The sequence below is a fragment of the Lithobates pipiens genome, unplaced genomic scaffold, assembly GCF_037356315.1.
Source record: "Lithobates pipiens isolate NorthernLeopardFrog02 unplaced genomic scaffold, aLitPip1_a1.2 Scaffold_13, whole genome shotgun sequence".
NCBI classification, from domain to species: Eukaryota; Metazoa; Chordata; class Amphibia; order Anura; family Ranidae; genus Lithobates; species Lithobates pipiens.
Genome location: NW_027507718.1, coordinates 526054134 through 526070921, shown reverse-complemented (window position 1 = coordinate 526070921; position 16788 = coordinate 526054134). Strand labels below are relative to the sequence as shown.

Here is a 16788-nt window from a genome sequence, read left to right as displayed (position 1 = left end):
GAACCAGGGCTAAATGGGCTAAATACATTCTGGGGGGTATCAAAACAAAAGGTATGTAACATCTTGCAGTTGGTTTTCTTTAGAAAGCAGCCACAGCCTGAGTAGACATGCCTGTCACCTGCCAGCATGCGTAGAAGCAGTGGTCCCTCTGCAGACATACAACACTCCTCCTGCTGAGCCAGAGCTTGAGGATCCCAGTTAGCAGGGATCATGAGCATTGCTGATTGCAGAGTTATTGGTTTATCTCAGCAGATAAAATGTTTAACCTCTGCAGGGAGGGCATGTGCTGCTGTATAAAAATTGAGGCTGAGGCTCCATATAATGATCATAAAGGTGTACTCGGTCAATCCCATATATATTTTTCCTTTTATACCAGTGAAGTAATTAGTACAATAAATATTATCCGAAGGTGGTCTATTTATTGCATATATGTATTAACTTGTCTATTTCCCTAGTTAGCTAGTCTATTAAAACTCTGATAAGCACAATGATATAAGGTTAGCTATGAAAACAAACACACTGCTTAGTAAAACAGTGTCTTATTTATTTCCCAAGAAAATAGGAATATGTTAACATGGAAATACTATAGAGAATTATACAGAGTATATGACAAAAGAACATCAAAGATACTTATCACAATGCTTTCCTCAAGATATTGTTTCGTTGGCTGGGCTCAGGATGGCAAAAGAGAGCTCTGTGCCTCAGTCAGCTCTTTTTAAACCTCAATCACACACCGTCCAGACCCACCCCATTGGCAGCCCATCTCGGTTTTTGGATGAATTACGGGGCAGCCCTCCTCAATAGATTATATTACTGTCCATCCTGCCGTATTGGCCTCTAGGGGCAGCATTGTCCATGTATCATCTCTAGGTGCCTGTTGGTCCTTTGATCTTTGTCACCCACCGTCATCAATTATCCTGACAGCCATGGCTCTCTTTGAAGATTACTTGCAGTGTATTATTACACCAGTCGGCCCAGAGCCAAGCTCTTGTTACAGCCTTGCTAGCTTTCAGATGCAGATTCTGATATGCTACAAAGATTTGATGTGTAACTGGTTACATTCCAACTTGGGGCCATCTGCCTGTATCAACCAGGGAATGAAATACCAGAAATATGGTATTAAACCATGTTGCCTTCCAACAACCAGTCCATTGTTTCCATATGTTGTTACTTGTTAAAGACATTACTTTGTTTTTTGGTATTTTCACGATAGTCTATGCAGCTGGTTTTGATATTCTTGGACTTGATTTCCATCAGGACTTACCTGGGTTATTGTTGTTCTTGGCTTGTTAGGCTGGCCCAGGTTTCCAGCATCTACCTTATAGAGCTTTAGTACCTCATTTACCTCATTGTGGTTTTAAGATGGGGTGCTAGCTCCTCAGGGTACAGGCAGGTCAACTCTTTTATTATTTCCCTTTAGTTATTATTATTTATTTTTTGTGCAGGTAGATAGGCAGGGAATTAGAAGGCTCTAGGTGGGGGAGGGTTACACCAGCTCCCAATGTAGGATTTTTTACATTATCAGCAATGGTTTATATAGTGAGGGAAGTAGCTGGCTAGGGTTGCTGTATGTAGTGGAATCTATATGGGAGGTATTCTCTGGGGGGATTTTGGGGTTTTGATGCTGCCTACTGTATTTTTGCATTTTTACATACTAATAAACTTTTGAAGAGCTACTGTAATTCTAATAGGGTGTGTTTATCTTTTCTTTTTTTCTGATCTCTACTTCACCCGCTCACACGAAAAACAAACCATGCATGCGCAACTGCCTTATAGTTGCTAGGAAGCAAGTGATTAGTTGCGCATGTGCAGTGCACTCTCCGTACCAACCATGGGCAGCTGGAGCAAGAAAGCAGATAATGAGGGCAAGGGGGAGGTACACCCACTCTACAGCATGCATAGAGAGGGGAGGGGAAGCAATTTTGCATTCTTGCCCTGGGCGCTGGGCGAACCTGTCCCAGTACTGGTCATACATGTGTCTCCTGCAAATCCAACTTTGGTTCCTGCATTCATATCTGGGTGATGTCTGGCCTGCCAAATGTGCAGGAATCTAGAACCCAGAATTATACAGATATGTAACACTTCAGGTCTTGTATAATAAACTCCTCCTTCTTCCTTTGCAGAACGTGGAGGTGTCGGTGTGGGTGACGGTCCTGGCGATGATCTGGCTTCATAGCACTTGTGTGGATCAAAGAGAGGAGTGGGAGCTGCTGGAGAAAAAATCCGTCTCCTGGGTCAGGGCTAAAGCAGGTAAGTGCTGAGTGCAAACTGCAGTGCCCCCCACTAACCAATCAGAGTCCATCTTCTATGATATAACTTCCATGCAGCATATTCTTCTTCTACAATGACATCACTTTGAGTGATTTGGTAAATAATACTGTAAGTATTGTTGTCCCTATAAAATGGCGTTTGTTTCTGAAATTGCATTGGAAGCAGTTTAGTTGTAAATGCTTCTTTATCTCCCCTAAGGCCAGGAGCAACATTTCGTAAAAGAACCATGCTAACAAAATCGCTAGCAATTAATTGCTAAAGGTAGCAAGCGATTGCTACACTTTTGGAAGAAATGGCTCCCCATGGAGTGCTGGACACAAGTATTATGTATGAATCACTAATAACCAAACAATGCTTACAATGTGTAGTATTAAATGTTGCTGCATACTATACCTAACTACATACTAAATAAACCATTAGAACTTTGTACATTGTATAAAACATCTTGATTAGGGATGAGCTCGGTGTTCGACTTGAACGCATGTTCGACTCGAACATGGGCCATTCGCTTGATCGGCAAATTCAGAACTTTGTGGACCGTTCGCACCAAATTCGTGTGGCACAAACAGCCCACAATGCACTATGCCATTGCAGTGCATTGCTGGCTCATGATTGGCCAAGCATGCACTGTGACCCCGCATGCTTGGCCAATCACAGCTCCAGCAGCGAGGAGAGCCGTAATTGCCTGTGGCCAATTATAGCTCAGGGGGTTTAGTACACGCCCCACACTATATAAGGCCGCCAGCGCAGCGGCCTTGTGTAGTGTGTTCCGGCGTGCAGGGAAAGAGCAAGATAGGCAGGGACAATGTGTTCTTTTCTCAGGCATCTGCAGTTAAAGTGGGTGTTGTGTGCCTCCAGCACAGTATACACCTGTATCTACCCTTTTTTGCTGGTGTTCTCTAATACAGGCATCTGCAGGAGTTAGTGGGTGTTGTGTGCTGTTGCATATCTTGCATATTAGCCTTTAAAATTGTCACTTTTGATTTTGAACGTTCGAGCCCCATAGACATTAATAGGGTTCGTACAAATTTTCGGTCCGTTCGAAGGTTCTGGTGCGAACTGAACCGGGGGGTGTTCGGCTCATCCCTAATCTTGATGATGTCTCTAATACCATCAATATAATTATATAGTTACTGTTCACAAACCTTCCCCCAATGTGAGAACCTTCATAAGGGCTGGATGTCAGTTTGCCAAATGAAGTTACTTCTTATGACCTCTTCACAAATAGCAGTGCACTGCCTGTGCCTAGACATTTGTTGGTATATTAACCACTTCAGCCCCGGACGATTTGGCTGCTCAATGACCAGAGCATTTTTTGCTATACGGCACTGCATCGCTTTAACTTTTAATTGCGCGGTCATGCGATGTTGTACCCAAACAAAATTGACGTCCTTTTTTCCCACAAATAGAACTTTCTTTTGGTGGTATTTGATCATCTCTGTGTCTTTTTTTTTTTTTGCGCTATAAGCAAAAAAAGAGCGACAATTTTGAAAAAAACACAATATCTTTTACTTTTTGTATAATAAATATCCCAATTTAAAAAAAAAGCTAATTTTTTCTCAGTTTAGGCCGATATGTACTCTTCTACATATTTTTGGTAATAAAAATCACAATAAGTGTACATTGATTGGTTTGCGCAAAAGTTATAGCGTTTACAAAATAGGGGGTAGATTTATGGCATTTTTATTATTATTATTTTATTTTTTTTGACACATTTTTGGGATGATTGACAATTATACAGCAATCGGTGCTATAAAAACTTACTGATTACTGTATAAATGTCACTGGCAGGAAAGGGGTTAACACTAGGGGGCGATCAAGGGGTTAACTGTGTTCTAACTGAATGGGGAGGGGACTGACTAGAGGAGATGACAGATCGTTGTTCCTAGCTATTAGGAGCTCATGAACAGGGATTTGTGTGCATTCTCGTGCCTGTGATCGCTCCTGGCCGGTGGTCATCGCGACACTGGGCCACGGGCATCGGCACCACCAAAGTGCAGTGTGAACGCGCCTCCGGAGGTGCATGTGCGCCTGCTATCCCGCTTACAGGAGCAGAGGTACAGCTATGACGACTCGCGGGAACGTGCCGACATGCTGCCGTATAATGACTGCGGCTGGTCGGCAAGTGGTTAATAAATAAAGGGCTGTATTAAATTGTGTAATTTATATCTGCACCAGGTTCAGCTAAATAGTTCCCAGAAGATCATTTAAATCCCACTGGTAATTTATCCCCCATTATTCTGCATCCGGAATAAATAAAAGTGACATTTGATGTGTCCTCAGGTTCCTCTCTGGGGGAGTTTGTCAGAGTCGGGAACGAGCTGCTGAAATCCTCCGTGGACCCCAAAGTGTTCGGCCTGTAAGAGGAGACGTCTGGGGGAACCAAGATGGCGGAAGGATTTTCCTGATGGATTCTGGAATGTCGCTGCATTTCATTTTGTGCCTAAACAGTTTTGTGCCTTTGTACTCCGCTCCTGTGTCTGTGAGCGATACCAAAGTTAGATGCGCTGAGTTTACTATTAAGAGTAGAATAACCATCTGCACCATTTATTGTTCTTTACTATTTTGTGTAGTTTGCAATGTTCAGTCGCAGAGAAATACTTTGTTTCGTTAATGTTTAAAGGAATAAACCACTTTTTCTGTAGGTCCATAAAAATTTAAGGGGGGGGGGGGGGCTCCTCTTTAAGCTAAAAAAAATTTCTCACTGTAGTAATGGAGGCCCATGCCTTTTACTGTATGTTCCTCACAGTCTCCCTATCATTCATAGATGTGTCCTTGTCTCGTTGAGTGTTCCTTCAGATATAACATTAGAGCTAGTATAACTGTACGGGTAAGGTGCCATTCTAGATTGTTCCTGCAGGGGGCACTGTTCAATTTTGCCTCCCAGTTTCTGCACGGTGGAGAAGCTGCTTTGTATTGGGTTTAGTGTGAGAACCTCATCCCTTAGGGAAATACTTATATAAAGAGGACATAACATAAAAAGGGACGAGGCTCTATATCGCTGCTTAGAAAGGCAACATCCCTAGTATGGATAGAGAAAGAAATCTCCCCTCAGAAAATTTATAGGTTCAAGGAATGTACAAAGGTCAAATATACCTATTGTTGAATATATTTTAGTTTATTACCGTATATACTCGAGTATAGGCCGACCCGAATATAAGCCGAGGCCCCCAATTTACCCCCAAAAAAACTGGCAAACTTATTGACTCGTGTATAAGCCGAGGGTGAGACATGGCTGTCCATCCCTGTGTGTGTGTCCGTCCATCCCTGTGTGTCCGTCCATCCCTGTGTGTCCGTCCATCCCTGTGTGTCCGTCCATCCCTGTGTGTCCGTCCATCCATCCCTGTGTGTGTGTGTGTCCATCCATCCATCCATCCCTGTGTGTGTGTGTCCATCCATCCATCCCTGTGTGTGTGTGTCTCCATCCATCCATCCCCGTGTGTGTGTGTCTCCATCCATCCCTGTGTGTGTGTGTCTCCATCCATCCATCCCTGTGTGTGTGTCCATCCGTGTGTGTGTGTGTGTGTGTGTGTGTGTGTGTGTGTGTGTGTGTGTCCAGCCTACCTGTGTCCCGAGCCTCCGTCCCGAGCCTCCGTCCCGTGCCTTGCCTCCTTGCCTCCGTCCCGTGCCGTCCCGTGCCGTGCCTTGCCTCCTTGCCTCCTTGCCTCCGTCCCGTGTCGTGCCTTGCCTCCGTCCCGTGCCGTGCCTCCTTGCCTCCGTCCCGTGCCGTGCCTTGCCTCCTTGCCTCCGTCCCGTGTCGTGCCTTGCCTTGCCTCCGTCCCGTGCCTTGCCAGGATCGCCTCGGCGGCCATGATAGGCGGAACACTCAATCTCCCAGCAGTCTGTGTTCCGCCTATCACGGACATCCTCTCATCCTCGTCCGTAGTACGAGGATGAGCCGATGTCCGTGATAGGCGGACCGCTGACTGCTGGGAAATTGAGTGCTCCGCCTATCACAGACGGAGGCGCGGCGTTTGAAGGGTAGAATGTCCGCCGTCTGTCTGCTCGACACGCTGATCGAGCAGGCAGACAGCGATGACTCGAGTATAAGCCGAGGGGGGCACTTTCAGCCTCAAAAAAGAGGCTGAAAATCTCGGCTTATACTCGAGTATATACGGTAGTATCAAAAAAGTAGTTAAAAAGTTTATTCAATACAACATATACATACAAAAAAGACACAAAAAATATGTGGTCTGTAGCCAAAAAGGCAAAAAAGACCACTAGATATCAAGTACAAGAATTGTATATGAACCAATCGCCAACGCGTTTCAGAGTTCTTGAAGCTCCTTCTTCAGGGAGGGTTTTAACAATTGTAGTACATAATACAAAGTGGCAGCGCTATAAAAAACGTAAATTAAAAAATAAAATAGTCCAAAACAGTGAACGTGTGTGAACTAATATACACAAACAACTTAAGTGAGAGCAATAACAGTCCATGAATAGCACATAAATGGGGGTTCCTGTGATATGACACCTCTTGACGACAGTGCACCTCCACCACATAGATTGCGTGCTTACCAGAGGGCAAGCTTTTAGGAGCCTTCGTGTAAATACCCGGCCAGGGCCTTTATTCAAAAGGAAAGATGGTTATCCACAGATAGTAGTGGGAAGGGGCTTGGACTAAGCACCAAATAGCCTAGGAGACTCGAACATCAACCACCAAGGGAAGAGGTCAGGTGTTACCCAAAAAATATAAAGAAATGCTCCATAGTGTAATATGTGCCAAAAGGATTTAATGGGTTTAAAGTATTACACTTACAAATTGGAAGATAATAACGATCATAAAACACAGCCGGCTGCCAGCAAGCGAACACCCGTCCACTGAGTACAGCACGATGACATCAGCAAGTCAATCTCCCTACACGTGTTTCGTCACAATCTGACGTAGTCTCGGGGGAACCTGCAGGGTAATCGTAGTACATAAGGTCTAAAAAACAAACATACATTAGAGCATTCATCGCCATTCACAGATGCATGACATGATCCAAAGGAGGGAAGGATGAGAGTACTTACAATGCCTTGATGAAAAAAATGGTGACACAGCAGTGGAATAAAAACAGTGAGTAGCAAAGGCCAGTCAATAAAACATTTTTTTTAGACCATATGTACTACGATTGTTAAAACCTGCCCTGAAGAAGGAGCTTTAAGGACTCTGAAACACGTTGGAGATTGGTTCATATACTTGTACTTGATATCTAATGGTCTTTTTTTGCCTTCTGGCTACAGACCACATATTTTTCATGTCTTTTTTTTGTATGTACATTTTATTGCATAAACGTTTTTAATACTTTTTTGATATTAATAAACTAAAATATATTCATGTGTATTTGACCTTTTATACATACCTTGAGCCTATAAAGTCCAGATTTTCTGAGTGGAGATTTCTTTCTCTATATAAAGAGAAAATAATATCTTACTAGTAGGTGGAGCCTCTAAAGTAATCTTCTACCCTGCTTGGACTGTGCAAAGTGACCAAGATCTTTTTTAGGCTTCACAAGGAGATTACACTTTTCCCGCAACAGTATATTGTATTATTTTTTTATGTATTTATTTATTTTATTCAGCATTGACATTACAAGGTTATTTTTTTTCATGTTTGGTAGGAATAGATTACTTTAACAATAAACTTAGTATCTGCTGGAAACTTTACAGTGTGTGCTAGTCTATCCATACATAGGAGGTCATAAAGATTACAAGGCTACAACATACCTAAAACAGCCCACTATATAACGAGGGCTGCGGATAAGGCAGTACAGCCAGCCATCCTGTACTGGGCCCGTGCCTCATCAGTTCAAAAGGGGGGCCCGGGCACCTGCTAAGCAGGAGGGCTGGGAGTACTGCCCTATTGCTGTCACTTGTGCAGTGCTGCCTGCTTGTACTTTTTCTTTTCTCCTTCCAGCTGCGGTGCAGGGGGATCGGTTCTAGTATCTGAGCTGCAGGGGGATCGGTTCTAGTATCTGAGCTGCAGGGGGATCGGTTCTAGTATCTGCGCTGCAGGGGGATCGGTTCTAATATCTGCGCTGCGGGGGGATCGGTTCTAGTATCTGAGCTGCAGGGGGATCGGTTCTAGTATCTGAGCTGCAGGGGGATCGGTTCTAGTATCTGCACTCAGGGCTGCTGTTAGAAATCATGGGGCCCTATACATCCTTCCTGACGGGCCCCCCCCTCCCCCCAGGGTGTAGTGGAACAGGGAAAAGTAATGTGCGCTCTGGTAAGAAAGTAGGAGTGGGGGTGTGGTCTAGTAAAATCCATTTATTAATTTTAGGCAGAAATTAACAATAAAGCTGCCCCCCCCTCTTTAGCTGATGGGGCCTGGGCCCAGTACAACAGGACCGGTTGTACTGCCTTATCAGCGGCCCTGTCTATGCTCCCTGCTATCTGGAACCCCTGTGTGCCTCTTTACCCCGCATTTACTGCCAGTTTCACACAAGGGGTTAATTCAGGAAGGGGGCTCACCATTCTGAACGAACACACCATCCTAAATTAACACAGTGAGCAATCGGTACCGGTCAGTCACTGTGGGGAGGCAGAGATTGCCTCTGAGCCACTATTCATTTGAATGGGTCTTATTTGACTTGTTCGGGATATCATTTCTTCCATGGCTTCCATAGCATCACGGCCGTTGCATTTTAGCGAAAATATCATTTGATATTTTCAGAGAAGGGGGGCTCTGTCAGGTAAGCTGTATGGGGCTCCCCGTGATTTCTATCAGTACCTCTGTATATAATACAGCATTGAGAGATATGGTAAGCTGAGACAGCCGGTCCATGGTTAAAGTGATATTAATCCCAAAAATGTAACATTTATTACATTGCAGCTTACAAATTCTTCAATGTAATGGCTGCATTGGTTTTCTTTTTAAGTTTTTCTTCTATTTTCATCTGGTGATCCAGCCAGTATGTCAGTGTTTTTTCTAAAGAACAAGCTCTCTTCCAGATGTACTGTGTCAGTTAGAGGGATGAGACAAACAATTTAGCACTGACGGGTGCTTACAGTCCAAATTTTATATATATATATCTATATATATATATATATATATATATATAGATATATATATGCAGTATCTCAGAAAAGTGAGTACACCCCTCACATTTTTGTAAATATTTTCTTCTATCTTTTCATGTGACAACACTGAAAAAAAGACACTTTGCTACAAGTATGAAAGTATGTAAAGTAGTGAGTGTACAGCTTGTATAACAGTGTAAATGTGCCGTCCCCTCAACATAACTCAACACACAGCTATTAATGTCTAAACCGCTGGCAAGAAAAGTGAGTACACCCCCTAAGTGAAAATGTCCAAATTGGGCTCGATTAGCCATTTTCCCTCCCCGGTGTCATGTGACTTGTTAGGCCGTGTACACACGAGAGGATTGTCCGCCCAACTAAGTTCGTCAGACAATCCGACAGACAGTCCGTCGTACTTTTGAATGAACGGACTTGACCACACACGACGAACAGACAGTTCGCTGAAAGCTTGAGCGATGACGTGTACGGCACGTACGACGGGACTAGAAATACGACGTCCAATACACTGCAATGCAACCTTTGGCCGTGTAAATCCTTTCTGAGCATGCGCCATACTTAGTCCGTCCAACTTGCCTACTCACGAGCGAACTGTCCGCTGAAACCAAGTTTGGGCGGACAATATTACGGAAATTCCGAAAGACTTAGTCCGTCAGACTGTCCGCTGAAAAAGTCAGCTGAAGCCCACACACGAGCGGATTGTCCGCTGAAACACGTTTCAGCGGACTTAGTTGGGCGGACAATCCTCTCGTGTGTACGCGGCCTAAGTGTTACAAGGTCTCAGGTGTGAATGGGGAGCAGGTGTGTTAAATTTGGTGTTATCGCTCTCACTCTCTCATACTGGTCACTGGAAGTTCAACATGGCACCTCATGACAAAGAACTCTCTGAGGATCTGAAAAAAAGAATTGTTGGTGTACATAAAGATGGCCTAGGCTATAAGAAGATTGCCAAGACCCTGAAAATGAGCTGCAGAATGGTGGCCAAGACCATACAGCGGTTTAACAGGACAGGTTCCACTCAGAACAGGCCTCGCCATGGTCCACCAAAGAAGTTGAGGTCACGTGCTCAGTGTCATATCCAGAGGTTGTCTTTGGGAAATAGACCTATGAGTGCTGCCAGCATTTCTGCAGAGGTTGAAGGGGTGGGGGGTCAGCCTGTCAGTGCTCAGACCATACGCCGCACACTGCATCAAATTGGTCTGCATAGCTGTTGTCCCAGAAGGAAGCCTCTTCTAAAGATGATGCACAAGAAAGCCTGCAAACAGTTTGCTGAAGACAAGCAGACTAAGGACATGGATTACTGGAACCATGTCCTGTGGTCTGATGAGACCAAGATAAACTTATTTGGTTCAGATGGTGTCAAGTGTGTGTGGCGGCAACCAGGTGAGGAGGACAAAGACAATTGTGTGTCCTGCCTACAGTGAAGCATGGTGGTGGGAGTGCCATGGTCTGGGGCTGCATGAGTGCTGCCAGCACTGGGGGGCTACAGATCATTGAGGGAACCATGAATGCCAACATGTACTGTGACATACTGAAGCAGAGCATGATCCACTCCCTTCAGAGACTGGGCCGCAGGGCAGTATTCCAACATGATAACTACCCCAAACACACCTCCAAGATGACCACTGCCTTGCTAAAGAAGCTAAAGGGTAAAGGTGATGGACTGGCCGAGCATGTCTCCAGACCTAAACCCTATTGAGCATCTGTAGGGCATCCTCAAAGGGGAGGTGGAGGAGCGCAAGGTCTCCAACATCCACCAGCTCCGTGATGTCATCATGGAGGAGGGGAAGAGGACTCCAGTGCCAACCTGTGAATCTCTGGTGAACTCCATGCCCAAGAGGGTTAAGGCAGTGCTGGAAAATAATGGTGGCCACACAAACTTTTGACCCTTTGGGCCCAATTTGGGGTGTACTCACTTTTGTTGCCAGCGATTTAGACATTAATGGCTGTGTGTTGAGTTATTTTGAGGGGACAGCAAATTTACATACAATACATTTACAAATGTTTATACAAGCTGTACACTCACTACTTTACATTGTAGCAAAGTGTCATTTCTTCAGTGTTGTCACATGAAAAGATGGAATAAAATATTTACAAAAATGTGAGGGGTGTACTGACTTTTGTGAGATACTGTGTGTGGTGTGTGTATGTGTGTATATGTATGTATATATATATATATATATATATATATATATATATATATATATATATATATATATAAACAAATGTATGTGTGTGTATATATATATATATATATATATATATATATATATATATATATATATATATATATATATATATATATATATATATATATATATGAAACCTTTATTCTAAAAATAAAAAAAACAGCTGTAACCCATTATAAAGTGTAAGATGGAGTTTGGCTTCAATTTGCTTCAATGCTAGCACATCTAACAATCCTGTCAGGGAATGTCTGAACAATTAATTTAGACAGCTATACTGATGGTTTAATCGATCGACGAACCACAGTGCCTCCAATACAAAATTAATTCATAGAAATGAATTAAGCTGACTTTATTAATTATTCCTGTGTTATTTTGCCATGCAGAAATTATTTTGAATAACACGATAAGATCCGTATAAGTATAGACTGCAGACTATGAAAAATAAATTAGTATTTATTTTACAGAACACCATATAAAAATTGGATTAAGAGGTTGACAACTTGACACAGACATTAAGGCCGCGTACACACGGGCGGACTGTTCGCCCAACTTTGTCCGTCCAACAGTTTCGGCGGACAGTCCGCTCAAACTTAGCATGGACGGACATGCCCACACACGACGAACGAACAGTTTGCTGAAACCGTGCGCGATGACGTTTCGACACGTACGACGGATCGAAAATTTCGACGTCCAATACACTTCAATGCAACTTTCCGACGTGTAAATCCTTTCTGAGCATGCGCGGAACTTAGTTTGTCGAACAAGCCTACACACGGGCGGACTGTTCGCTCAAACAAGGTTTCAGCGGACAGTTTTTCGGAATTTCCGAAAAACCTTGTTCGTCCAACTGTCCGCTGAAACTGTTCGCTGAAGCCCCACACACGAGCGGACTGTCCGCACAAACACTGTTCAGCGGACAAGGTTGGGCGAACAGTCCGCCCGTGTGTACGCGGCCTAAGACTTTTCAATAAACTTCAAAAATAATCCGTTACCGCAGAGTATATACTGTATGTAAGGTTCTTCTTTTTTTTTTTTTTTCATGTAGTCTGTGGGAGGAACGAAAAAAAAAAAAAAACAGATTCTTCCATTCACATTGATTGATGAGGAATATATATAGAGAGAACTGGAAAAGGGGGTATTTTTATGGTGCTACAAATATAACAACAAATTTGATAAAAAAAATATAACAATATTTTATTAATATAAAAGTATAAAAAGGGAGTAAACAAATGCTGACTCTCATATACGGACAAACATATAAAAAAAAAATATCACAGTATAACAACAAATATAGTTCATATAGAGCTGATAAAGCTGTATAATTGCCTGTTGGCTCAACATGTTTCGCCGATTGCTTCTTCAGGAGTTATAAGGCAATGTATTGGCTACAGAGAAATACAAAAGACAAACTATAAGATATCAAACGACAACAGCAATTTATTTAAATTTAGAATATGCAAATACATTTTAATAAGAAACTAAAAATTAGATATTTACATGATATATAGGGCATATAACATCCTAATTAGTGGGCTATGGCAATAGTTGAACTCACATGTAGGCATGTGCAATTATGGTGAAACTCACCTATCTTGTATATGATATAGAGATTGATCAAAATCCTCTTTGTTCAACAAAGGGGAGCAGAGAGGGGAGCATCAAGTCCAGCAATATGGATCGCGGGGTGGGGGCAGGGGGTGATGATCGATTAAGGAATCTCTGCCAGAAAAATGTGTGATATGCCCACCATTAGAATATAATTATAATAAAGGACCTGTTCGCTGCTTATGAAAAAAGGGATCAATGTGAACTCACACTCATAGAAATAAATATGAAAATAATGGTGCGCTTATTCAGCAGTGTAAATAAATCCTATAAAATGTCTATCTTTACAACTAAAACAGAAAAATTCAAACACAAGTGAAAACCATCAAAAAAATCATCACAAAAGTCCAAATAATGAAAAAAAGTGACGATTCTGAGATGAGTGGATGTCCCTGACACTTGCAAGTATGTAATACAATTTGTGCCACAAGTTAATGGATGTGCAAACACCACCACCTATACCAGGCATATGCAATTAGCGGACCTCCAGCTGTTGCAGAACTACAAGTCCCATGAGGCATAGCAAGACACTGACAGCCAAAGACATGACACAAAGAGGCAGAGACATGATGGGACTTGTAGTTTTGCAACAGCTGGAGGTCTGCTAATTGCATATCCCTGACCTATACCTTTATAGATACCTTTGATACCTTTGAGTGAATTGGCCCCTTACCTCAAAGAAGACCCATATAGGTCTAATGAAGCCTTGTATATAAATCAAGGGGATCTTCAATCATCAAGAACACCAACTCCAGTAATTAAGGACACGGAAGTTCTCAGATGTTGCTCAAAATATATAAAAAGAGTTAATTGTGCAATACCATTTAAAAAAGATTTATGAAAACATAAGGATTGTGCACTCACAATTTCCACATCTTGTATAGAATGCAAGTATAATTTCCAGGCTGCGAGCTCCTTGTCTCCTCGCCGCTAATTCCTATGCACGAGACACTGGAAATGACATCACCAGCTCCACCCGACATGTTGCGTCGCTTGTCAGGTGACTTCTTCAAAGAGATAGGGTTTTTTTTTCACAATGTTTTTGATGGTTTTCACTTTTTGTGTTTTAATATTTCTGTTTTAGTTGTGAAGATAGAAATTGTATGTGATTTATTTACACTGCCTAATAAGCGCACCATTATTTGCACATTGAGGCCGGGTTCACACTGCTGCGGGGGGAGATCCGGATGTGATTCGCACCGCAAATCACATCCGATCTCCGTAGCGATGCGAGTTCAGCCATACAGATAGTATGGCTGAATTCGCATCGCTCCCGCAGCAAACTCGCACGGGACCCTTTTTTTGGTCCGCAACAGAATCGGATCGCATGGGGGTTCACACCATGCCATCCGATTCCTGTGCGAGTCGGCAGATCGCACTTCGATATGCGATCGGATCTGGGGGTGTCATTAACATATCATTGACACTCCCAGCCGTCCGCATAGGGCAGTGTGAACTGCCGGCGGGAGTAATGCGATGCGGGAAAACGCCGCGGATTCGCGGCGTTCCCGCATCGCGGCGGTGTGAACCCGGCCTGAAACCTTTAGACTATACCACCCTGCATCCACCCACTTCTAATAATGGGCATACATGCAATGTTTTTTTTTTGTTCAGCCCAAGGGCTGAATGAAAAAAAAAAGAACCTAACAGATTCCTTCAATCACATCGATCGACGTGAATGAAGAAATTTCTGCCAAAAAAAGTTAAAAAAATACACCTGGGCATATGCATTCTTTTTTTTTTAACTGCAGATGAGAAATCTCCTCCTAAAGCGTTGCAATCACTGACATATGTATTCTGAAAGCACACCCCACGGCTGTCAGAATAAACATATCAATGCTGCAGGTGTATGGCATTCCTGCAAAGCAAACAATGGTAACAATAAAACACAGTAACAATATAACATTAATTCAATAAAACAACTTTTTTTATTGCAATCTGTGGCAAAAAAATAAATGTCAAAGCATGGGAGTTATCCGCCCACTGATCACCCCAGGCTCCCATGCTTGGGAATATGTGTTTTTTTTAAACTGCGGATGGGAAATCTCCTGCAGCAGTGCTGCAGGCGCTGACATATATATTCTAAGAGCAATACCATGCTGTCGGACTAAACAGATCAGTGCTGCAGCTAAATGACGCTCCTACAAAGCAAACAACAGTTACCAATAAAACACAGTAACAACAGAACATTAACTCAATAAAATAAATATTTTTGCTTCTTTTTACTTTTTTGTAAACTTTCTAAACTAGAGTCTCTCAAAATGCGTGGTAGGGATGGAAGCAGTCCTTGAAGCAGATACCAGGTCGGCCAGGACAGGAGAGACAAAAATAGCGGGTATCACACCTAATTTCACATCTTTTTTGGGGTGATCTTTTAGCAGGGGTACCAGGGAGGACATTCGGAAAATGCCTCTCATGCAGCCAGCTCACTCCATCTGGATTGGGAAATTGGGCCACAGCACCTTCTGGATACAAAAGGGCTGTGATGATCTCTTCCTGGAATTTTAGGAAAAATCCACTTCTTCTCCTGATGCTTTATATAGTACAAAAGCGATGAACAGAGCCAATTGGACTAAATACACAGACACCTTTCTTGTACCAGCATCTGGCTTCACGGGAAACTAAGTACGGCCCCATCATCTGATCATTGAAGTCCCCCCCTCCCATGTTAAGGTTGTAGTCGTGGACACAGAGGGGCTTCTCAATAACACCAGTCGCCGTTGTAATTTGGACTGTCTTGTCTGCGTGAATGGAAGACAGAACAAAACTGTTCCGTTTGTCCTTCCATCTCACTGCATGCAAATCATTTCTCAAGCAGGCTTTCTCCCCCCCCCCAGTCTAAGTCGGGTATTTACAAGCCTTTGGAGGAAGTCCAGGCGATTAGATCGCACGGTGCCACATGAGCCAATTCAAGTCTAAAAAGTGTGACACTCATATATTAATTTTCCAAGTGGCACTCCTTTTGGAATAAGGGTGACACCAAGTCCCATGCTATCTTGCCACTACTCCCTATGTAGTCTGGGCAGGCGGGGGGCTTCACACTGCTATCTTTTCCCTTGTAAATCTGGAAACTACATGTATAGCCATGTTTCCCTGTCACAGAGCTTATACATTTTGACCCCATATCCGGCTCGCTTGCTGGGGAGAAACTGTTTGAAAGCAAGGTGGCCAGAAAACGTAATCAGGGACTCATCTACGCAGACATCTTGTTGGGGTTGTATACAAGGCTGCAAGTTTCTGGTTAAAGTGATTTACTAGGGGTTGAATTTTGTGGAGCTGATTATATCAAGGGTCACCCGAGAGTCTATTGTCGTTGAAATGCATTATATTTTCATATCTATGCCTGGCCATGGCAGCGGAGAACACGGGCCTATGATGAATAGGGTCTATGGACCAATATAACCGAAACTTTTTAGTAATGCCCATGTTGAGGGTTAGGCCCAAAAAAGTTTTAAACTCAGAAACCGTGATACGTTTCCATTCGAATTGTCTGGAAAGGAACGAATTTGGGTTGGCTGTGATGAACTGCTCAGTATATAAATTGCTTTGGTCCACAACCAATTGATACAGATCTTCCATAAAAATCAGCCAGGGGAGTAGTTAAATTTTCTGTTTCCATCTGAATTCCAGGTTGGCTAGTGAATAGGGTAAGTATGAGTGCTGCAGAACCTGTGGGCTATCAAACTCGACTTGCAAGTAC

General features: G+C 43.0%; 1 protein-coding gene and 1 long non-coding RNA gene across 2 annotated transcripts in view; one reads left to right on the top strand and one right to left on the bottom strand.

The window, feature by feature from the left end:
* Window positions 1-5340, top strand: part of LOC143975639 (von Willebrand factor A domain-containing protein 5A-like) — a 157092-nt gene extending 151752 nt beyond the window's left edge. Inside the window, exons 19-20 of the mRNA XM_077478129.1 lie at window positions 2124-2250; window positions 4555-5340. Coding sequence (XP_077334255.1) covers window positions 2124-2250; window positions 4555-4634 — 207 coding nt within the window. The 3' untranslated portion in view covers window positions 4635-5340. The remainder of the gene's footprint in view (window positions 1-2123; window positions 2251-4554) is intronic.
* A 6580-nt stretch (window positions 5341-11920) lies between these two features.
* On the bottom strand, window positions 11921-14816 carry LOC143975637 (uncharacterized). Its single transcript, XR_013272403.1, has 2 exons — window positions 13762-14816; window positions 11921-12868 (listed from the first exon to the last, which is right to left on the bottom strand). It is a non-coding gene; the product is annotated as an uncharacterized LOC143975637 (long non-coding RNA).
* Between the last annotated feature and the right edge of the window lie 1972 nt (window positions 14817-16788).